The 15,276-nt window shown below is 34.6% G+C and overlaps 1 protein-coding gene across 5 annotated transcripts in view; it reads left to right on the top strand.

Moving 5' to 3' along the window:
• The window catches only part of LOC575558 (attractin-like protein 1), a 94,530-nt gene extending 83,357 nt beyond the window's left edge, over positions 1–11,173 (top strand). For 3 of the 5 annotated variants that reach the window (XM_030985538.1, XM_030985536.1, XM_030985535.1), the window contains exons 23-24: positions 7,040–7,141; positions 7,829–11,173. In XM_030985538.1, the coding sequence (XP_030841398.1) occupies positions 7,040–7,141; positions 7,829–8,245 (519 nt within the window). In that variant the 3' untranslated portion in view covers positions 8,246–11,173. Of the gene's footprint in view, positions 1–306; positions 448–2,062; positions 2,198–7,039; positions 7,142–7,828 lie in introns of all 5 variants that reach the window. The other 2 variants (XM_030985539.1, XM_030985537.1) reach the window with 2 other exon arrangements.
• Positions 11,174–15,276: the final 4,103 nt, after the last annotated feature.

Raw genomic sequence — 15,276 nt, 5'->3', positions numbered from 1 at the left:
AGCTTTTCAACATTTATTTTCCTTTCATCTGTATTGCCCCTTCTGCTGGGTTGGTTATACAAACAGGTACTTTGCAAACATAGGTTGCATATGAGCTTGATTTTTCCATTCATTCCTACCCCCTCCCCCCCCCCCCCCTGCCCTTTTATCTTTTTTTTTTCCTTTTTTGCTAGGGGGTTGGTTACACAAACAGGTATATTTAAATCCATAGATTGCATACAAGCTTTACTTTTTTTCATTCATTTTCCCTCCCTCTTTATATCTTTTTTTTTTACCCTTTTGCTACGGGGTTGGTTACACCAACAGGTATTTTTGATCCATCCCATGCTGATGTTCACCTTACTCCAGTTCCTTATCGTCTTCTTCAGCTGTTTTCTCTTCTTCCTACTCTTCTTTGTGCTGGGCTGGAAGTTTAAGCAGCGCTGCGATGCTTTCCGAAACAGACAGGTACGTTCGTCAGCGCCACGTCGTTGAGGCTCGGCCGAAGTCGGAATCGTACCGAGAACCCCGTCTTTCTCCCGTCGTTAGACTTGGAGTTTATTGTGCCTGGCCTTCGTTGGCCACTTATCACCACCTTATGAGTTTAATACGCATGTCGCATGTTGCCGTATATCATCTGAACACTTTAGCAGGTTCTGCCCGGTCTCTCACCCCCTCCCATTCTTCCCTCAGCTTTTTGACTAGTGCCTGAATTTTACTTTTATTTTATATTTTATTTCCTTTGCCATTCTGATTATAGTTTATAGCTAATTATTTGTATGGTTTATGACTTTTGTTTATTTTCTTGTTTGTAATGAAGCATTGGTTAGACAGAGCACCCTGCATGCTGTGATTTATGTGTTTTGTTTCTCTCACAACTAATAGTCCTGTTACTTGGAATTAGGTGATTTATCCCTTCCCCTCCTAATTTATCCTGAACTTCACTTTAATATTTGAAATGGTTTGGTGCAGTTTTTTTGTTGTACATGTATTTCTGTTTGAGATTGATTTAATGTGTCTCCCTTTACTGAGTGGTGGAATTGTGTTGTTCTCTTTGTATGCTTGTGAGTGTTGTATATCATCACACAGACATTACTTCACAAATATACAACCTCTCTCTTGAATATTCCACATACAAGACACATTTCCACACACAAGGCAGTTCCCCACAATCACGTTTATATGCCAAAAGACAATATTCCTACAAAATGATGCTGTAGGATATTGGAAACTAAGGTGTAGAATTTTTTTCTTTTTGATATGAAATGAAGGAAAGAGAATAGAGGTGTTCTCTTCAAATGCATCTGTACTTTGTATCTTTATTCAATAATATAACTCCTGCTCTGTAGAGTCATTTGGAGTCCCCTTTTTCTCCTATGATCTTTCTTTTTTCATCATCTCTTTCTATAATCTTTAATTCTAATCTTAATGGAACACTCTAAGCATTTACATGTCCACATCATGACCATTTTTTATAAAAACTTATATTTCTGTTTCTTTTCATGTAAATATTCTCATGTGCCCCTCCCCCTCTCCCCATTTCTGTGATCCTTTCTTCTTTTGAATACAATTAAAAGTGTTGTTGTCTTTCTTTTCTGACTACCAGTATTCCCTTTTTTTATCACCTGACTTCCTTTCATTCCAACATTTCATAATCTTTCTTCCATATACATGTGACTAATTCTCTTCCCAAGATTCTGTCCTTTCATCCAACTGGAGAAAAATTTCCCATAACTTTTCCTCCTTGCCTCAAAACTTAACCCCTTCTCGTTCTCTTGCCGCGCGATACACCACTGGAGAAGCTTATATAAAGCTCCTTGGTTAACCCTTTATTTGCTATGGATGGAGGCCCTGAACAGCCCGCCGCTTTGTTCAGAATACATCTCACAGTAACACACACATATGCACTGTATGTGTGCTAAAAGTTGACTGCGGCACGGCAGCCTCCTGTTTCAGTGCTCCACTGGTCGATCAAAGCAAAGCAAAGCAAAGCAAAGCAAGCAAGTAAAGAGTTATAAGTTAGCCACAGCCCTGAATCTGTATTGTTGCCTTGCCCCCCTCTCTGGCCCTCGGCCCCTCTCAGGTGGCCCAGTACCACCCTCTGCTTGACTGGGTGACTGTCCTGGTGGCTTTCTTTGTCTGTTTCCTTTCTCTCTTGCTGATATTTCTGGCGGGCCTCAAGATAAAGGATCGCTATGACCGCCATCGTCATGTTGTGGTGAGTGTTTGAAGTAACGTGTCCGAAAATACCCGCTACCCCATGGCATTCCATCGAAACACATTATAGAGTCAAGCCCATGTATCAAAGAGGAAACTTGCCGTTTGGTCCATACTCCATAGTGTACATCCAGTTTGCCTAATACCCATCTAGTCAACTTTGAACCCATTTTCTCTACACCGTATTCATCTACATATTCACTATCCATATGGGTTTAATAAATATAATTTCATCTCATCTCATTTTCATTACATGTACCCGGGGATATGTCCACTTGCTAGTATTTACTTAATGCCCGTTTAGGCTGTTACTCGTTTTGGTCTAATTTAAGTTGGTCCAATTAATGCTTGTTTGGCCTTTTGTCCATTAAGTTTAAATCATAGTTGGTCTAATCCTGCTAGGTCTGTAATTATATTGGTCTATCATCCATTTGATGGTGGGAAAAAATTTACCTACAGAGTGCTAAGGGGGAGGGGGGGGGGGGCTTTCCGGCAGGAGTCAAATATCAGACCGAATATAGACCAATAAGAGACAAAAGAGAGATTAAATATACGGGTAGACCAAATAGATAGAATATACAATGATTACATAGTGTAGGCCAATTGGTCATAGGAAAAAATACTTCATATTACAGTACATAGAAAAAATAGCAACTGATAATTGCATCGTATGAAAGGCAGACAAATTGTCAAAACTTGATGTAGACGTTATGGGATAAGTGGAGGTTGATTTTAGATGTCCTGGTTGTATTAAAACCAACTGGCAACAAAGTAAGTTAAAAAGGTTTCCCATCAGAATTTTTGCAAAAAGTTAGTCTTTATACACATTGCATAAAACAAGTCACACCATTGCATTCTCTCTGCATAGTGTTAATTTCATAGCAGGCTTAATATAAATGCAGATACCAAATGATCTTTATGTACACAGTCCTACATTGTCATGTTCCCATATTACTCTGTCCCATATACATTATACCTACATGTATGTATTCCAAATAAGACAATTCCACAAAGTACTTGTATGTCTAGTGCCAACATGTGAATTATAATTTACTCATTGAATCCATATACCCAAAGTACTCAAAGTGTGATATAAATTTAGCATATTCATTTCTGCGTATCATTTACATTTATATCATGGTTTTCTCAATGTATTTTATTTGATAGGCATATACTATCAAGAGCAATTGACCCCTTCTATTCTTCTTTGTATGGCAATTTTGCAGAAAATTATCACAACAATGCCATTAATGATACGTTATCTGCGGCAACATAAATGTTATGAGTTATTTGCACAGCCAAGTTAAAATGTTACGACTGTGAGCATGGCTTTTCCTTTTTTTTCCCCTCTTAAAAACAAAAATTAGGCCTGTACATTTGCTTTAAGCTCTCTTGTCTTCGAATAAGTTGCAATTTTAAGCTCTGTGTATTAAATTTTCTAAAGTTTTATTTCTTTATTCTTGGCAAATAGATTGTAAAAATGAACTAAGAATAATTATATGTACGATATACATGTATGCAAAGAGTGACAGTTCAGCACTATATTTCAGTTACATTTAGCCACAATATATTTAGTATAGGTAATATTTGTGAAGATAAAACACTGCAAAAATACAGATTTTATATGAACAGTTATATGAATGATAGTCAAAGGAAATGACTTGATACATACATACAATGCAACAATAACCTTGGATATGAAAAGGCTACTTTTAAAGCTCTTTGATTTTATTTTCTAATCAATTCAGGTTTGAATTTGAAAAATTAACCAAGTCACCAAAATGCAATTCACATGTTTATGATAGGACAATCGTAGACTATATAAAAGATATAATTTCTTTAATAGGGAAGTCATACAATAAGCAGTTTAATTCATATGCTCCATAAATTTTAAAAATATACTGCATCATTATTCATGACTGTGTATATATGTCAGATTACACTGAAACAATTACATGTATCAAACAATGTACACATTCATAAGAGCATATCCAGAGCTGCCAACCAGTACGATTTTATCATAGTTTGTACGATTTTTAGAAGTAAATACGACAGTATGATTTTCCCTTAATAAAATAAGATTTTAAATAAGATTTTAAATAAGAAGAAAAAAGATTTCCCAAAAATTTGAATGCGCTTGTGCATTTTGTGTGTGTGTGTGTCATTTTTAATGGCAAGTTTCCCATTGTAAAGTATCCTACAAGCATCTCACATCAGCAATTTGGGGATGTTCATTGGTTCATCAAACACACCAGTCATGACAAAATCATTCATACCGGTATTCAACCAATGGTCCATAAAAATACATTTACATTCTGTTCATTGGTTCATTGAACGATCATTCATGATGAACTCTTGCATATTCAACAAAATGTTTGTAAAATGTACTCATGTATAATTCTTCAAAATGTAGACGAACACAGTCTAACAAAAAGAAAGTACTTATCGATCCAAAATAGGATTTTTTGGGGAAAAGAATAGGATTTTTGTTCAGTTTGGGTTGGCAGCTCTGCATATAAGTCTCCTCCATCTGTCTTGTGTTGATGTCACATACCTTATACAGGTACATATCATTTATCCTACAGTCAAACCTGTCTTAGTGGCCACCTGTCTATAAAGGCCACTTGTCTATGTAGAGGTCACCTATATTGACTCTCTCTAGAAGGAAATGTGTTGAAGAACCTGTCTAGAAAGGCTGCACCACTGTTTGTGTATCCAATGGGTGACCATACTAGACAGGGTTGACTGTAAATGAAGCTCATGCACTCGTATGTTCCAATGAGAACAAGATCAGCCATCAGAAGCCATACATTTACATTGTCCTCTGTACATCAATACAAGTTTGCCAACACATGCTCTGGCATCAATTGCTTTGCATTCGGTGTCCCTCTAGAAAGAAATAAGTGTTGAAGAACTTGTCTGTTTGTGTTTTCTGTGGATGACCATAACAGACAGGGTTGACTGTATATGAAGCTCATACACTAAATGTTCCAATGAGGAAACAAAATCAGCCATCGGAAGCCATACATTACATTGTTCCTCAGTACATCAATAAAACACATGCTCTGGCATCAATTGCTCTGCACAGTCAATGTCATAGATCAACCAAGTTCAAGTAAAGAGGAGGTTGAGTTCTGGGAAGAGGTGAAGAAAAAAATTGTGAGCGTTATCATTGTTATTATGCAAGTGTGGAAAAACATCAGATACAAAAATGTTCCCTGAAAAGCATGGCTCTTCAAATGCCTTAATATTCTAAATATGGCATGTAACAGCATAAAATCGGGACAGAGTTTTATGCCACATGTTCGTGTAGCCCCTAATCCATTATCCTTGGCGTAAAGCTCGGAGCAATTGTCGCCAGAGCCTGTGTCATGTCAGCGATGTCACCCCTCCATGTTTACATCAACATTTGCGTCTGTTTTAAAACATAAACCGGCAGGTTTATTTATATATGTGTGGTCTGTAATTGTATGTGTATGTGTGTGTGTGAGAGGTCATACTGAATGATTTTGCTTTGTGATGCTAATGTGTATGTTTGTATAAGGGTGTGGCATATATGTTTTAGTTGCTTGAGAATCTAGTATTCCTTTGTAAATGGGTGATATTATAATTATGACCATTTAAAAAAAAAAAAATTGGGGAGGGGGAGGGGGGGGGGAAGTTTGCACAGAAAGTAGTTCACATCAAAATTTAATGGCTTGCTTTTCCCTTTAGAACATTATTAATGATCAAAGTATATTGCGTAGAGGAGCAGTATCTGTTACTTTGATCTATTTTTACATTTCTTCTTTTTGTTTTCTTCATATTTTGTTGCCTATGCAAATTGTCATTATAAAGCCTGCTTTTTTAGATTTATTTCTTCTGTTGTATTTTGTGTCTTCATTCGATGTTTATGTTCCATATTTTGCCTCTTTTCTTTGATATATAAGCCTGTTTATTGTCATCTTTTAACAAATCTAATTCACACTATCTTGCCACCAAACTTGCACGATTTGTAACATATCACTATGCGTTAATACACACACACATATATCTATAAAGGTGAAGTCTGTTACTGCATGTCTTTGACAAACCCTATTTTCAATATTTTCCACTTTGTTACTGCTTTAGACACATGTCACTAACCCTCTACATCCATAGAAATACATATGTGTACCTAATAGTGTATGTATGCACATCAGTTAATGTATAATCACTATTCGCTTATGATTAGACTAATACACACAAATTGGCAATAATCTAATAAATTCTTGCATCACTTAGTGATTACTAACACATTTGTAGTGCTAAAATAGCAAATTTTCCTCAATTCAAAATTTGCATATTCTGTCTACAATATTTAATATCATTTGCACAAATGAATGAAGTTATAGAAATTTTAGTTTTGAAAAAGATTGTTTGAGATATTTGATGAATAATGATCTTCAATAAATTGTTAAAGTTTTATTTTGATGCTTGTTGGTTTTAGTTGATTGTTAAGAGTATGAATTACCACCAAAATAATTAAATAGATAAATAAATAAATAAATATTGAGTGAGATAGAAGTCTGTAGTGATGATAACAATTCACAAAATTTGTGTATACTCTTAAATTTTGAACAACATTTTTAAAATGCCAGTTTACCATATATTTCAAGCATGAATTCAGGATTAATGTAAATATTGAAATAAACAATAATTACGTAGTCATTGAAAGATGGGGGTAGCCTGTAATACAATTTTTGCACTCTTGTAGTATAAATTGAGTCGTTGAGTTTAACTATGACGTGTGGTATTCTTATGGTTATCTTTTGCTCTCTCCACCCTTCCCTCCCCCCATTCTTCCGTTCCTTGCTATCGGTAGCAACGGGCTGTCGAAATGGCCGTAATGGCTAGTCGACCGTTTGCAGCGGTCAACGTAGAGGTCAGCAAATCGGCACCACCAGATCTAGTTGCTGAATGCCAGGTAAGCAATTTATACTCTGCTCGAATTTTATGCCTTCTTGCTAAAGGGGAAGTCCGCCCTGATATCAAGTTGGTTTTAATAAAAGCAAAAAAAGAAAAGGGAATGACTGATAGTTTGAGCATTATCCCATTTGTAAAAAAATTATGAAAGTTACAAATTTTTTATGCTGTCATCAATGAATTACAAATTGGCAATAGCATGGCATATCTTGCGAGCTCCTCTTCAATTGCCGTAAAATGTCATAAATTTTCATTTTCTTTGTCATAAAATTTCATTTTCTTTGTCATTGATGACGGGATATTTTTTTTTCATATAGGGGTTGTATAAACACATATCTACAATGATTATATTTAGGGTGAATTTTCTTTAGGGCACCATTTTTTAGACCTGGCTCCCTTCACCATCCTGGTTTTAGAGTCCTAGCTTCATCCTAGATTCGAAATCTGCTGCTGGAACGATATGAATTTTAAGTAACTACCAGTTCAGAGTTCCGACTACAGAACTTTACTCTAATTTGGTAGCATTATATCGTATGAGATGACAGTGGGCAATTAAGAAGATCCCCCCCATCTCAATTTTTATTTTCATAAGATGAATTTATGTTTCTGTTTTCATTATGAGCCTTAGATTAAACTTTTTGAGAAATAATTAACATAAAGATGTACATTGTTTTGTTTGTTTTTATAGAATTATCAAGTACTAGCAGCCCTAGAGCCATGTAGCGACAACAAAGCCGGTATCATGACCGTGTTCCTGCAGCTGCCCATGCCAGATGGAGAAGCGCCCCCTCTTGGCCAACCCCGACTAGCCCTGGCATCGGCCCTTGTTCAACTCAAACCAAAGAAAGCCGAGATGAAGGAGCAGCGGGATAGGGAGAGAGACGCACGGGAGAGGGAGAGGGAGAACAGGGCGAGGGAGAGGGAGCAGAGAGAGAGGGAGAGAGAGCAGGAGACGCAGCAGAGACATCAGCAGCAGCAGCAGCTACCCGTAGCACCCCTAGCCGCAATACAGTCAGACGACGCCCTCTCAGTCAGTGTGTCAGAGGACGCGAGACACATACGGCATCACGCGGATCACGCGTACGATAACCCTGCCATGGTATAGCATTCCCTTCCATTTTACTCTGATTTCAAAATGTCAGACAGGTTTGTCAACAGCAAATGTTTCTTCGTTAGCTTTTCATTTAAAAACGAATCATAAATTCCAAATCCATTTTAATAAACACAATTATGGCTCATTTTCAGCAACTCTTTGCCTTTTATCGAAAACTTTGCAATTTGATATTTTCAGATTTGCTCAGAATGGAATTGTATACTTTCATTTTTTAGAAATATAATTAAACAATCACAATTTTTTTCTTCAGTTGTATCTTCATTGTAAAAAAACATATTTTGATTTTATAATTGTTCACATATTGTTGACATGAAAAGTTACTTTGTCCTGATGCTATGTTCATTTTAAACAGTTTCAAAATAGTAGAGACTTTAATCTTTTGTAGAGGTTCAGTACCCAGGTTCTTTTTAATACATGTACTTAACCACATGTTGAATTAAAACGACTGACATCTTGAAATCAGACTTTTTTTAAGAACAGATATATCTTTATTTCTAGTGCCTGATTTATCCTGTATAGTATATGTGACAATTTTTGTAAATTGAAACTTAAGAATGTATTGCCATTGAAATACTTGAAGATGATTTTATAGATTATGAATGATAACTACGACAAGTTTTGTGTATTGAATATGTGATTTAGCTAATGGTTCATGTAATACAAAGAGAGAATATGAAATGTATTCTTATTGCGAGAAATCCATGTAAATGGTATGTAGCCAAATGCGATTAAAAAAAATGATGTGATTTATTATGAGAATCATGAAAGAAATCAGATTATTTTTTAGACTGTTCATTTTAAAATGGTAGTGAATTTTAAGAAGATGTCAAAAACATCTGTATATTACGCAGATAAACAAGTTTCCGGACAGGTTTTTTTTTTTATAAAGATAAGCTCATCTTTAAATTGTCTACACCGATGTTGATCATTTATTCTGTATATTTCAAATGAAAATTTTGACCAAGATTTTGTCAATATTAAAGCTTTTAACTTTTCTTTTTAATCTTCCTGGCTTCAAATGACATACTTAACACAACAGAAATGGGTACCAGTTGTGTACAAAATTGGTCTTTCTACTGTTTTATCTAGGATATATTCTAGGACTTCTGAATCAAATGATATCAGCCAAACTACAACTTTTGGAGATATGTCTAGAATAGGTAGTCACTCCATAGCAAGAAGAAGAAGAAGCTGGTATTTACAGAGCTGTGTAATATATTAAATAGAGAGATAGAGAGAGAGAGAGAGAGAGAGAGAGAGAGAAATGGAGAGAGAGATAGAGAGAGAGAGAGAAAGAGAGAAGGGGGGGGGGGGTCAAGAATTAGTAATGGAAATTGGTAAGGGACAAAATAAATTTAGGGGAAAATATAAAATGGGAGTGGATGATCAAAGAGGGTGTGAGATATGTATCAGATGGAGTTTTAGATACCAAATGTTAAGTTTTCTCATGTGGAGGTTTCTTTCTATTATTCTTGAAATTTTGAATGAATTCTCAAATTTGTTACCATTGAACACATTTTTTAAAATTGATATGAACAGTGAAAAGGCGAAAGAAACATGGTTAAATGCTTGTGTCATGAATTTGTATTTATGATACTCGTTTGGAGGTAGGTGGTATTAATGTAAAGGGGAAAGTAAGACTCGAAGAGACAAAATGATTGTAATCTATGATACTGAATGTAATATCTTTATGAAGAGAACATGCATCATTCCAATTCTTAGACTGAACTGGGCCTCCGTCAGACAAAGTGTTGTGATTGGTCAGAATCGATTGCAAAGTCCTCCAATAGACCACCTTGGAGATACCACATGACTGTACAAGTGACCCCCAAATATCCATAGATCTTTTTGAACATGGACGCGTCTCACTTTGTGCATTTTAGGAAGAACATTCACTGCCAAAGTGATGGAGGTGCTTCATGAATACTTTTGATCGCCCTCCTGAAAAGAATACTTCCACCTGTGTATCATAAAATGTACCGTCGGTGCATATATGAATATTGATTACATAATGTTTATGAACTTTTATCCAGCATGCGTCTCGATGGATGTTACAGTCTTGTAACTGTTTTGTAAAACAGTTTTATTTACAAATGACCTTCATCTGCCGATGTGCAGATTGTATCTCTGCAGTGGCTCATTATTGGACTGCGAAAGATCAAAGACTTTTAAGTCAATATGGGTCAATTGCAACTCTTAATAAGACAAGGTGGAGACCTACTGTGAATATGCAGAAGTGCAATATTGTTTTTCATACTAGTATAACAGAAAAGCAAGCATTATTCTTTTAATATTCATGAAGAATCACAGTCGAACCAATAACCTGGGGGCCAAAGTGTACTGTGTGCATGGAATTTGGGCCATGATATTTACAACAATAATAAAGTATAGAGTGATGATAATTGCTATGGGATGATAGAATAATGTGATATATACCACTCTTTCCAAATCATGTGGTGTTTATTTTCTACTACTATCATGGTCATGTTGTGTGTTTTAATGAAAAATGCTGCAGATGAGTGTTAAATACTGTCTATTTGTCAGAAATTTATGAGAAATTGTAAAGGTGGAAATTGAAATGGTATTGTTGTGTCAATGTAATGGTGTTTACATACATGTGAAATGTAAAATCTGTTGGGTAAAGGATGCATGGTTGAGATTCCAGCGATAATATTAAATGAAATGCAAAGATGGAATGTGCTTTTAATAAGGCATGGATAAACATAGGACCATGATTATTGATAATGTTTACTTTGATAAAAAAGTCAAATGCTAGGGTTAGTCTAGGATGCAAAATTTCCTGCTATTAATTTAAATGTTAGGTATAGCTAGTCTGCAGTTTGAAAATTCCTGCTACACATTCTCCTTTCTTACACAGCAACTCTCCAAGTTTTATCTATCAGTACTTTCAACAATCAATGAGCGAAAAAGAAAAAAATAATCTTTCAAATTTCTCTGTATACTTTAAATGTCTTGGTATTAATTATACTGATCTGCTGTGGGTTGGTTTTGCTACAATAATGCATATTGTTACAATAATGCATTTTGTTTCTATAAGATACATGTTCTGTTAATTTTACACTCTTGGCGTTTATCATGTTTAACAATGGCATCTACATGTTTATTTTTGGTAATTCTGTATTTTTAAAAAGGTTATTTTTAAAGCTTTCCCAAGCCTACTCACTTTATATGATATATGAAAGATTTGCTTTGGGCAATCATGGAATAACACCAGAGTGTCGTATTACCCAATTTGGAATCTTTTTTTTGGGGGGGGGGGGTGGGGGAGGGGGGAGGATTTATAATGGAAATTTGGCATATATCATATGTATTTGTTCAAAACTTTATACTCTAAATTGCGATTTTCTTCAGCCAAAAAAGAAGGAAAATCACTCAATACAACCAATTATATTTTATCTTTGTGGTATCATTATACTGTATAATGACACCAAATAAAATTCTTTATTTGTATGTAGCCTGTAGTTTGGAAAATATCCAAACGTCCTTTTTTCTGATACAGAATTACCCTACAGACAAAGACATTCATTTCTGTCTCTTATCAGTGTAGTTCAAGTGGATTCCATTTCATGTTATACCGGTCGGTTTTTGTCTCTTGCAATGATTTAAAAAAAATGTTAACTACTCAGATATATTCTGTAAACCGTTACAGGTATGATTTACTCAGTACTAAAGATTTGATAATGCTTTTGCAGAGTTTCGGCAGAAGTTATGTGTGTATATAGGCCATTTTAATAGATCATATGCTTTTCACAAATGCTGTAGTTTTTTTTTATATAGAAAAATATTTTACCATTTCACAAAGACATACTTTCATTCATGTACTAGACTTTGCTTTAATATGTGTTATGAAACCTCAATGCTTAAGCATGCTACACTCAGATTTACTCAGTAGTCAATTCTGATGGCTCTCAGAATCAGTAAAGCTCTAGGTTTTCAAACGATTCTTGGAAACATTTACAGTCAATCCTGCTTTAGTGACCACCTGTCTACAAAGGCCACATTTGTTGTTTCCCTTGAAAATGGGCCCTCATTGAATCATGTACTAAAGGAACCTGTCTACAAAGACCACTTTTGTGTTCCCCTTGGGTGGTCACTATATACAGGTTTGACTGTAGTGTGTTATTGTGGTATCTGGGGGTTAAGCAATTGTAATCTTCAAATCCTTTATATCACACTAATTTAGTTTGCATGTTTTAGAAACTCTAAGGAATAAGCAATGTGAGCAATTTCTTCTAAGCAGTGGGATGCTTAAAAATTACATTTGAAAGACAGAGAACAGAATCATTCCCATTTGATCATTCCATTGCGTTCCTTCTTTGTATTGCATCGTTCATTTTATGTATGTAGATTTTCAATAATTTTAATGACATTTCGTATTGCCTTCAAACATTTTAATTTCGACCTCCAAAAGATTTTCATTACAATTGATATGTTTAGGTTTATATGCGATTTCACACCAAAAGAAAAATGCAAAAGTCACAGTAAATTGTAGTGTTTGCAAATTAATCCTGTAAAGCCATGGGTCATTGGGATACAACATAGATGGTACTTTTAAAGGTCAAGTACAATGTTGATTTTGGGGATACTGATTTTGCGGAATCGTCAAGTTTTGGCTTCGAATGAATAAATTCAAACTTGAAGCAAGTTCTCCACATCTGCTCCAGGTAACATCACAAAACAAGATACACATATTCATCAGAACTCCCTTTTGCATTGGTAAAATAAAATGATCATGACAGCCATCTTTGTACATGTCTGTGTTGCATCCCAAGACCAGAAGGCTTTTGTGACTAGGTCAAGCTAACAGTAATGTTGCTTTTTTACATTTTCCATTTTTTTAAAATCTATTCTTTCTCTCATGTTCTTATCATATATTTTAATGCATGTTATTCATGTCATAGAATTTATAATTTATATTCTGCAAATATTCTAGATGCTTCTATTTTTGGTTATTAAAATAAGAAACCTGCCAATATATACCTGCAAATTAGGAATAAAAGTTTGTTTTTCTTCCGGGGCAAATTTTGTATGTAATCAATGTAGTTTGAAGGCAAGATGGTGCAATCTATATGTGAAAGATGATTATATATTAATAGGAGATTTTAATATGTTTAATACTGTCTGACATTTTTAATGTGATAAAGTGTATGCACAAAGAATTGTTTATCTTGATGATTGGGAGAAATATCTATAAATATTGGCAAAATGAATGATTGAAAATGAAATGATGATGATCTTGAATAAAATATCACATTTTGGTGAAATAAATACTTTTTGTGTCATATTGTGTTGTATTTATTGTATGATAGAAAGTGTCATCATAAAAAGTTGTAACCCCTCCCTCCCCCCAACAAAAATAACAAAAATGAATACCACTCATGAACGACAAAGTATTTTACATTGACCAAGTGTCAAGCTGAAAAGGTCTCACAAATAACACAAGTCACTGCATTCTTTCAATAAATGTCAAAAATATTTTTAATAACGATATATAGTTTCATGATTACTTGCATTTACACAGTGCATATGCCTATGCTAGTAATCTTGAAATGATTAAATTCATTTTTTCACCCATTACATTGATGTAGGGGTTACATTGCATTTGATGTACAGCTACAAATCATTGCAAACAATTTTGAAAGAAATGTATGAACAGTGAAAGACACAAACATTGCAATATAAAGAATTACTATTTGCTTAAATGTTTTACCAAGTGAGCTGCAAAAAAAGGGGGCTAGTCCCAGTTCAACTAAGTTCAACCAATTGCCTGCGACAAACTCCTGTGTTGAAGGCAATGAGAATATAATAATTCATTGACAGTAGGTAAATAATGAACAAAAATGTTGGATTAAATGATTAAACTTGTCTACTCTATAGGCTAGATATGATAAGGTAATAAATAGTAAACCGTTGGGGATTATATGCAAATGTTTGGTGCAAATACATGTATATAATTGTACTAGGAATAATCAGGAAAAAAAGAACAATACTGTACTTCACCCAAGAACAAAATAAGGAATAAAAACAATTAAAAAAGTTGTAGTGTTTGCCAAAAAGGTGTTGCAATAATTTTCTAGATACATCATTTTGGATTTACAGTTTCTTGATTCACCACACCAAGTATTTTAAAGATGAATCTATGCACAATTTAATCACAATTACAATAGCACCTTTCATGTACATGTATAATGTGCAGTCTAAACAAATGTTCAAAATAAGATCTTTTAAAATGAGTAGTGATCTGTGTTTTACATAAAACTACTATTACTCGTTTCACTTTGATACAATATAAAACTTACTGAATTTCATACAATCTCGTCTGGGACCTGCCCATTTACAAATATAGGGAATACATAATTGATGAATCATGAAAGTATGATGGAAATTTTAATAGCCCTGTAAGAAAATGGCTGATAAGCCCCCCCCCCCCCCCCCCCCAAAAAAAGGACCCTTGTCTCAAATACAACATAATAATAAAGCAGCTTTTCTAAATAAAATAAGAAAATCATGTGTTAATAACTATACAAGTGTACATATAATGTAAGTAGGTATAATGACAAACATTATACAGTTCTGGGTATCTAATGAGATAAAAGAGATGGAGAGAAAGAGAGGGAGAAGGAGAAAGAGAAAGAAAAGAAGAAAAAAATGTTTATTTTGACTTCCTGCATAAATGTTACTGAGTTGAATCATAAATGTAATATTCTTAAAATTACATATGAATATTTGAATATGAGAGATCTATGCAAAATGCACCTAGGGCAACTACAATACACAAAGGAAAAAAACATTGCCAATTAGACTGAGTTACATATTCATGAAGCTACACATACTCTCATTATAAGGAGAGGAGAAATAATCAAGTATAGGACTCGTAGGCCCGAATTCACCAAGGTTTGTCGACAAACCTCCTTTTGTTCTTTACAAACCAGGTTTGTAAAAAATGCGTAAAAACGCGTCATATGACGTACGAAAACCAAGGTTTGTCAACAAACCTCCTT

The sequence above is a fragment of the Strongylocentrotus purpuratus genome, unplaced genomic scaffold (genome assembly GCF_000002235.5).
Source record: "Strongylocentrotus purpuratus isolate Spur 01 unplaced genomic scaffold, Spur_5.0 spur5_scaffold_15, whole genome shotgun sequence".
Classification (NCBI taxonomy): domain Eukaryota; kingdom Metazoa; phylum Echinodermata; class Echinoidea; order Camarodonta; family Strongylocentrotidae; genus Strongylocentrotus; species Strongylocentrotus purpuratus.
Note: the sequence above shows the minus strand (reverse complement) of the source record. Positions and strands in the feature narration are given on the sequence as shown.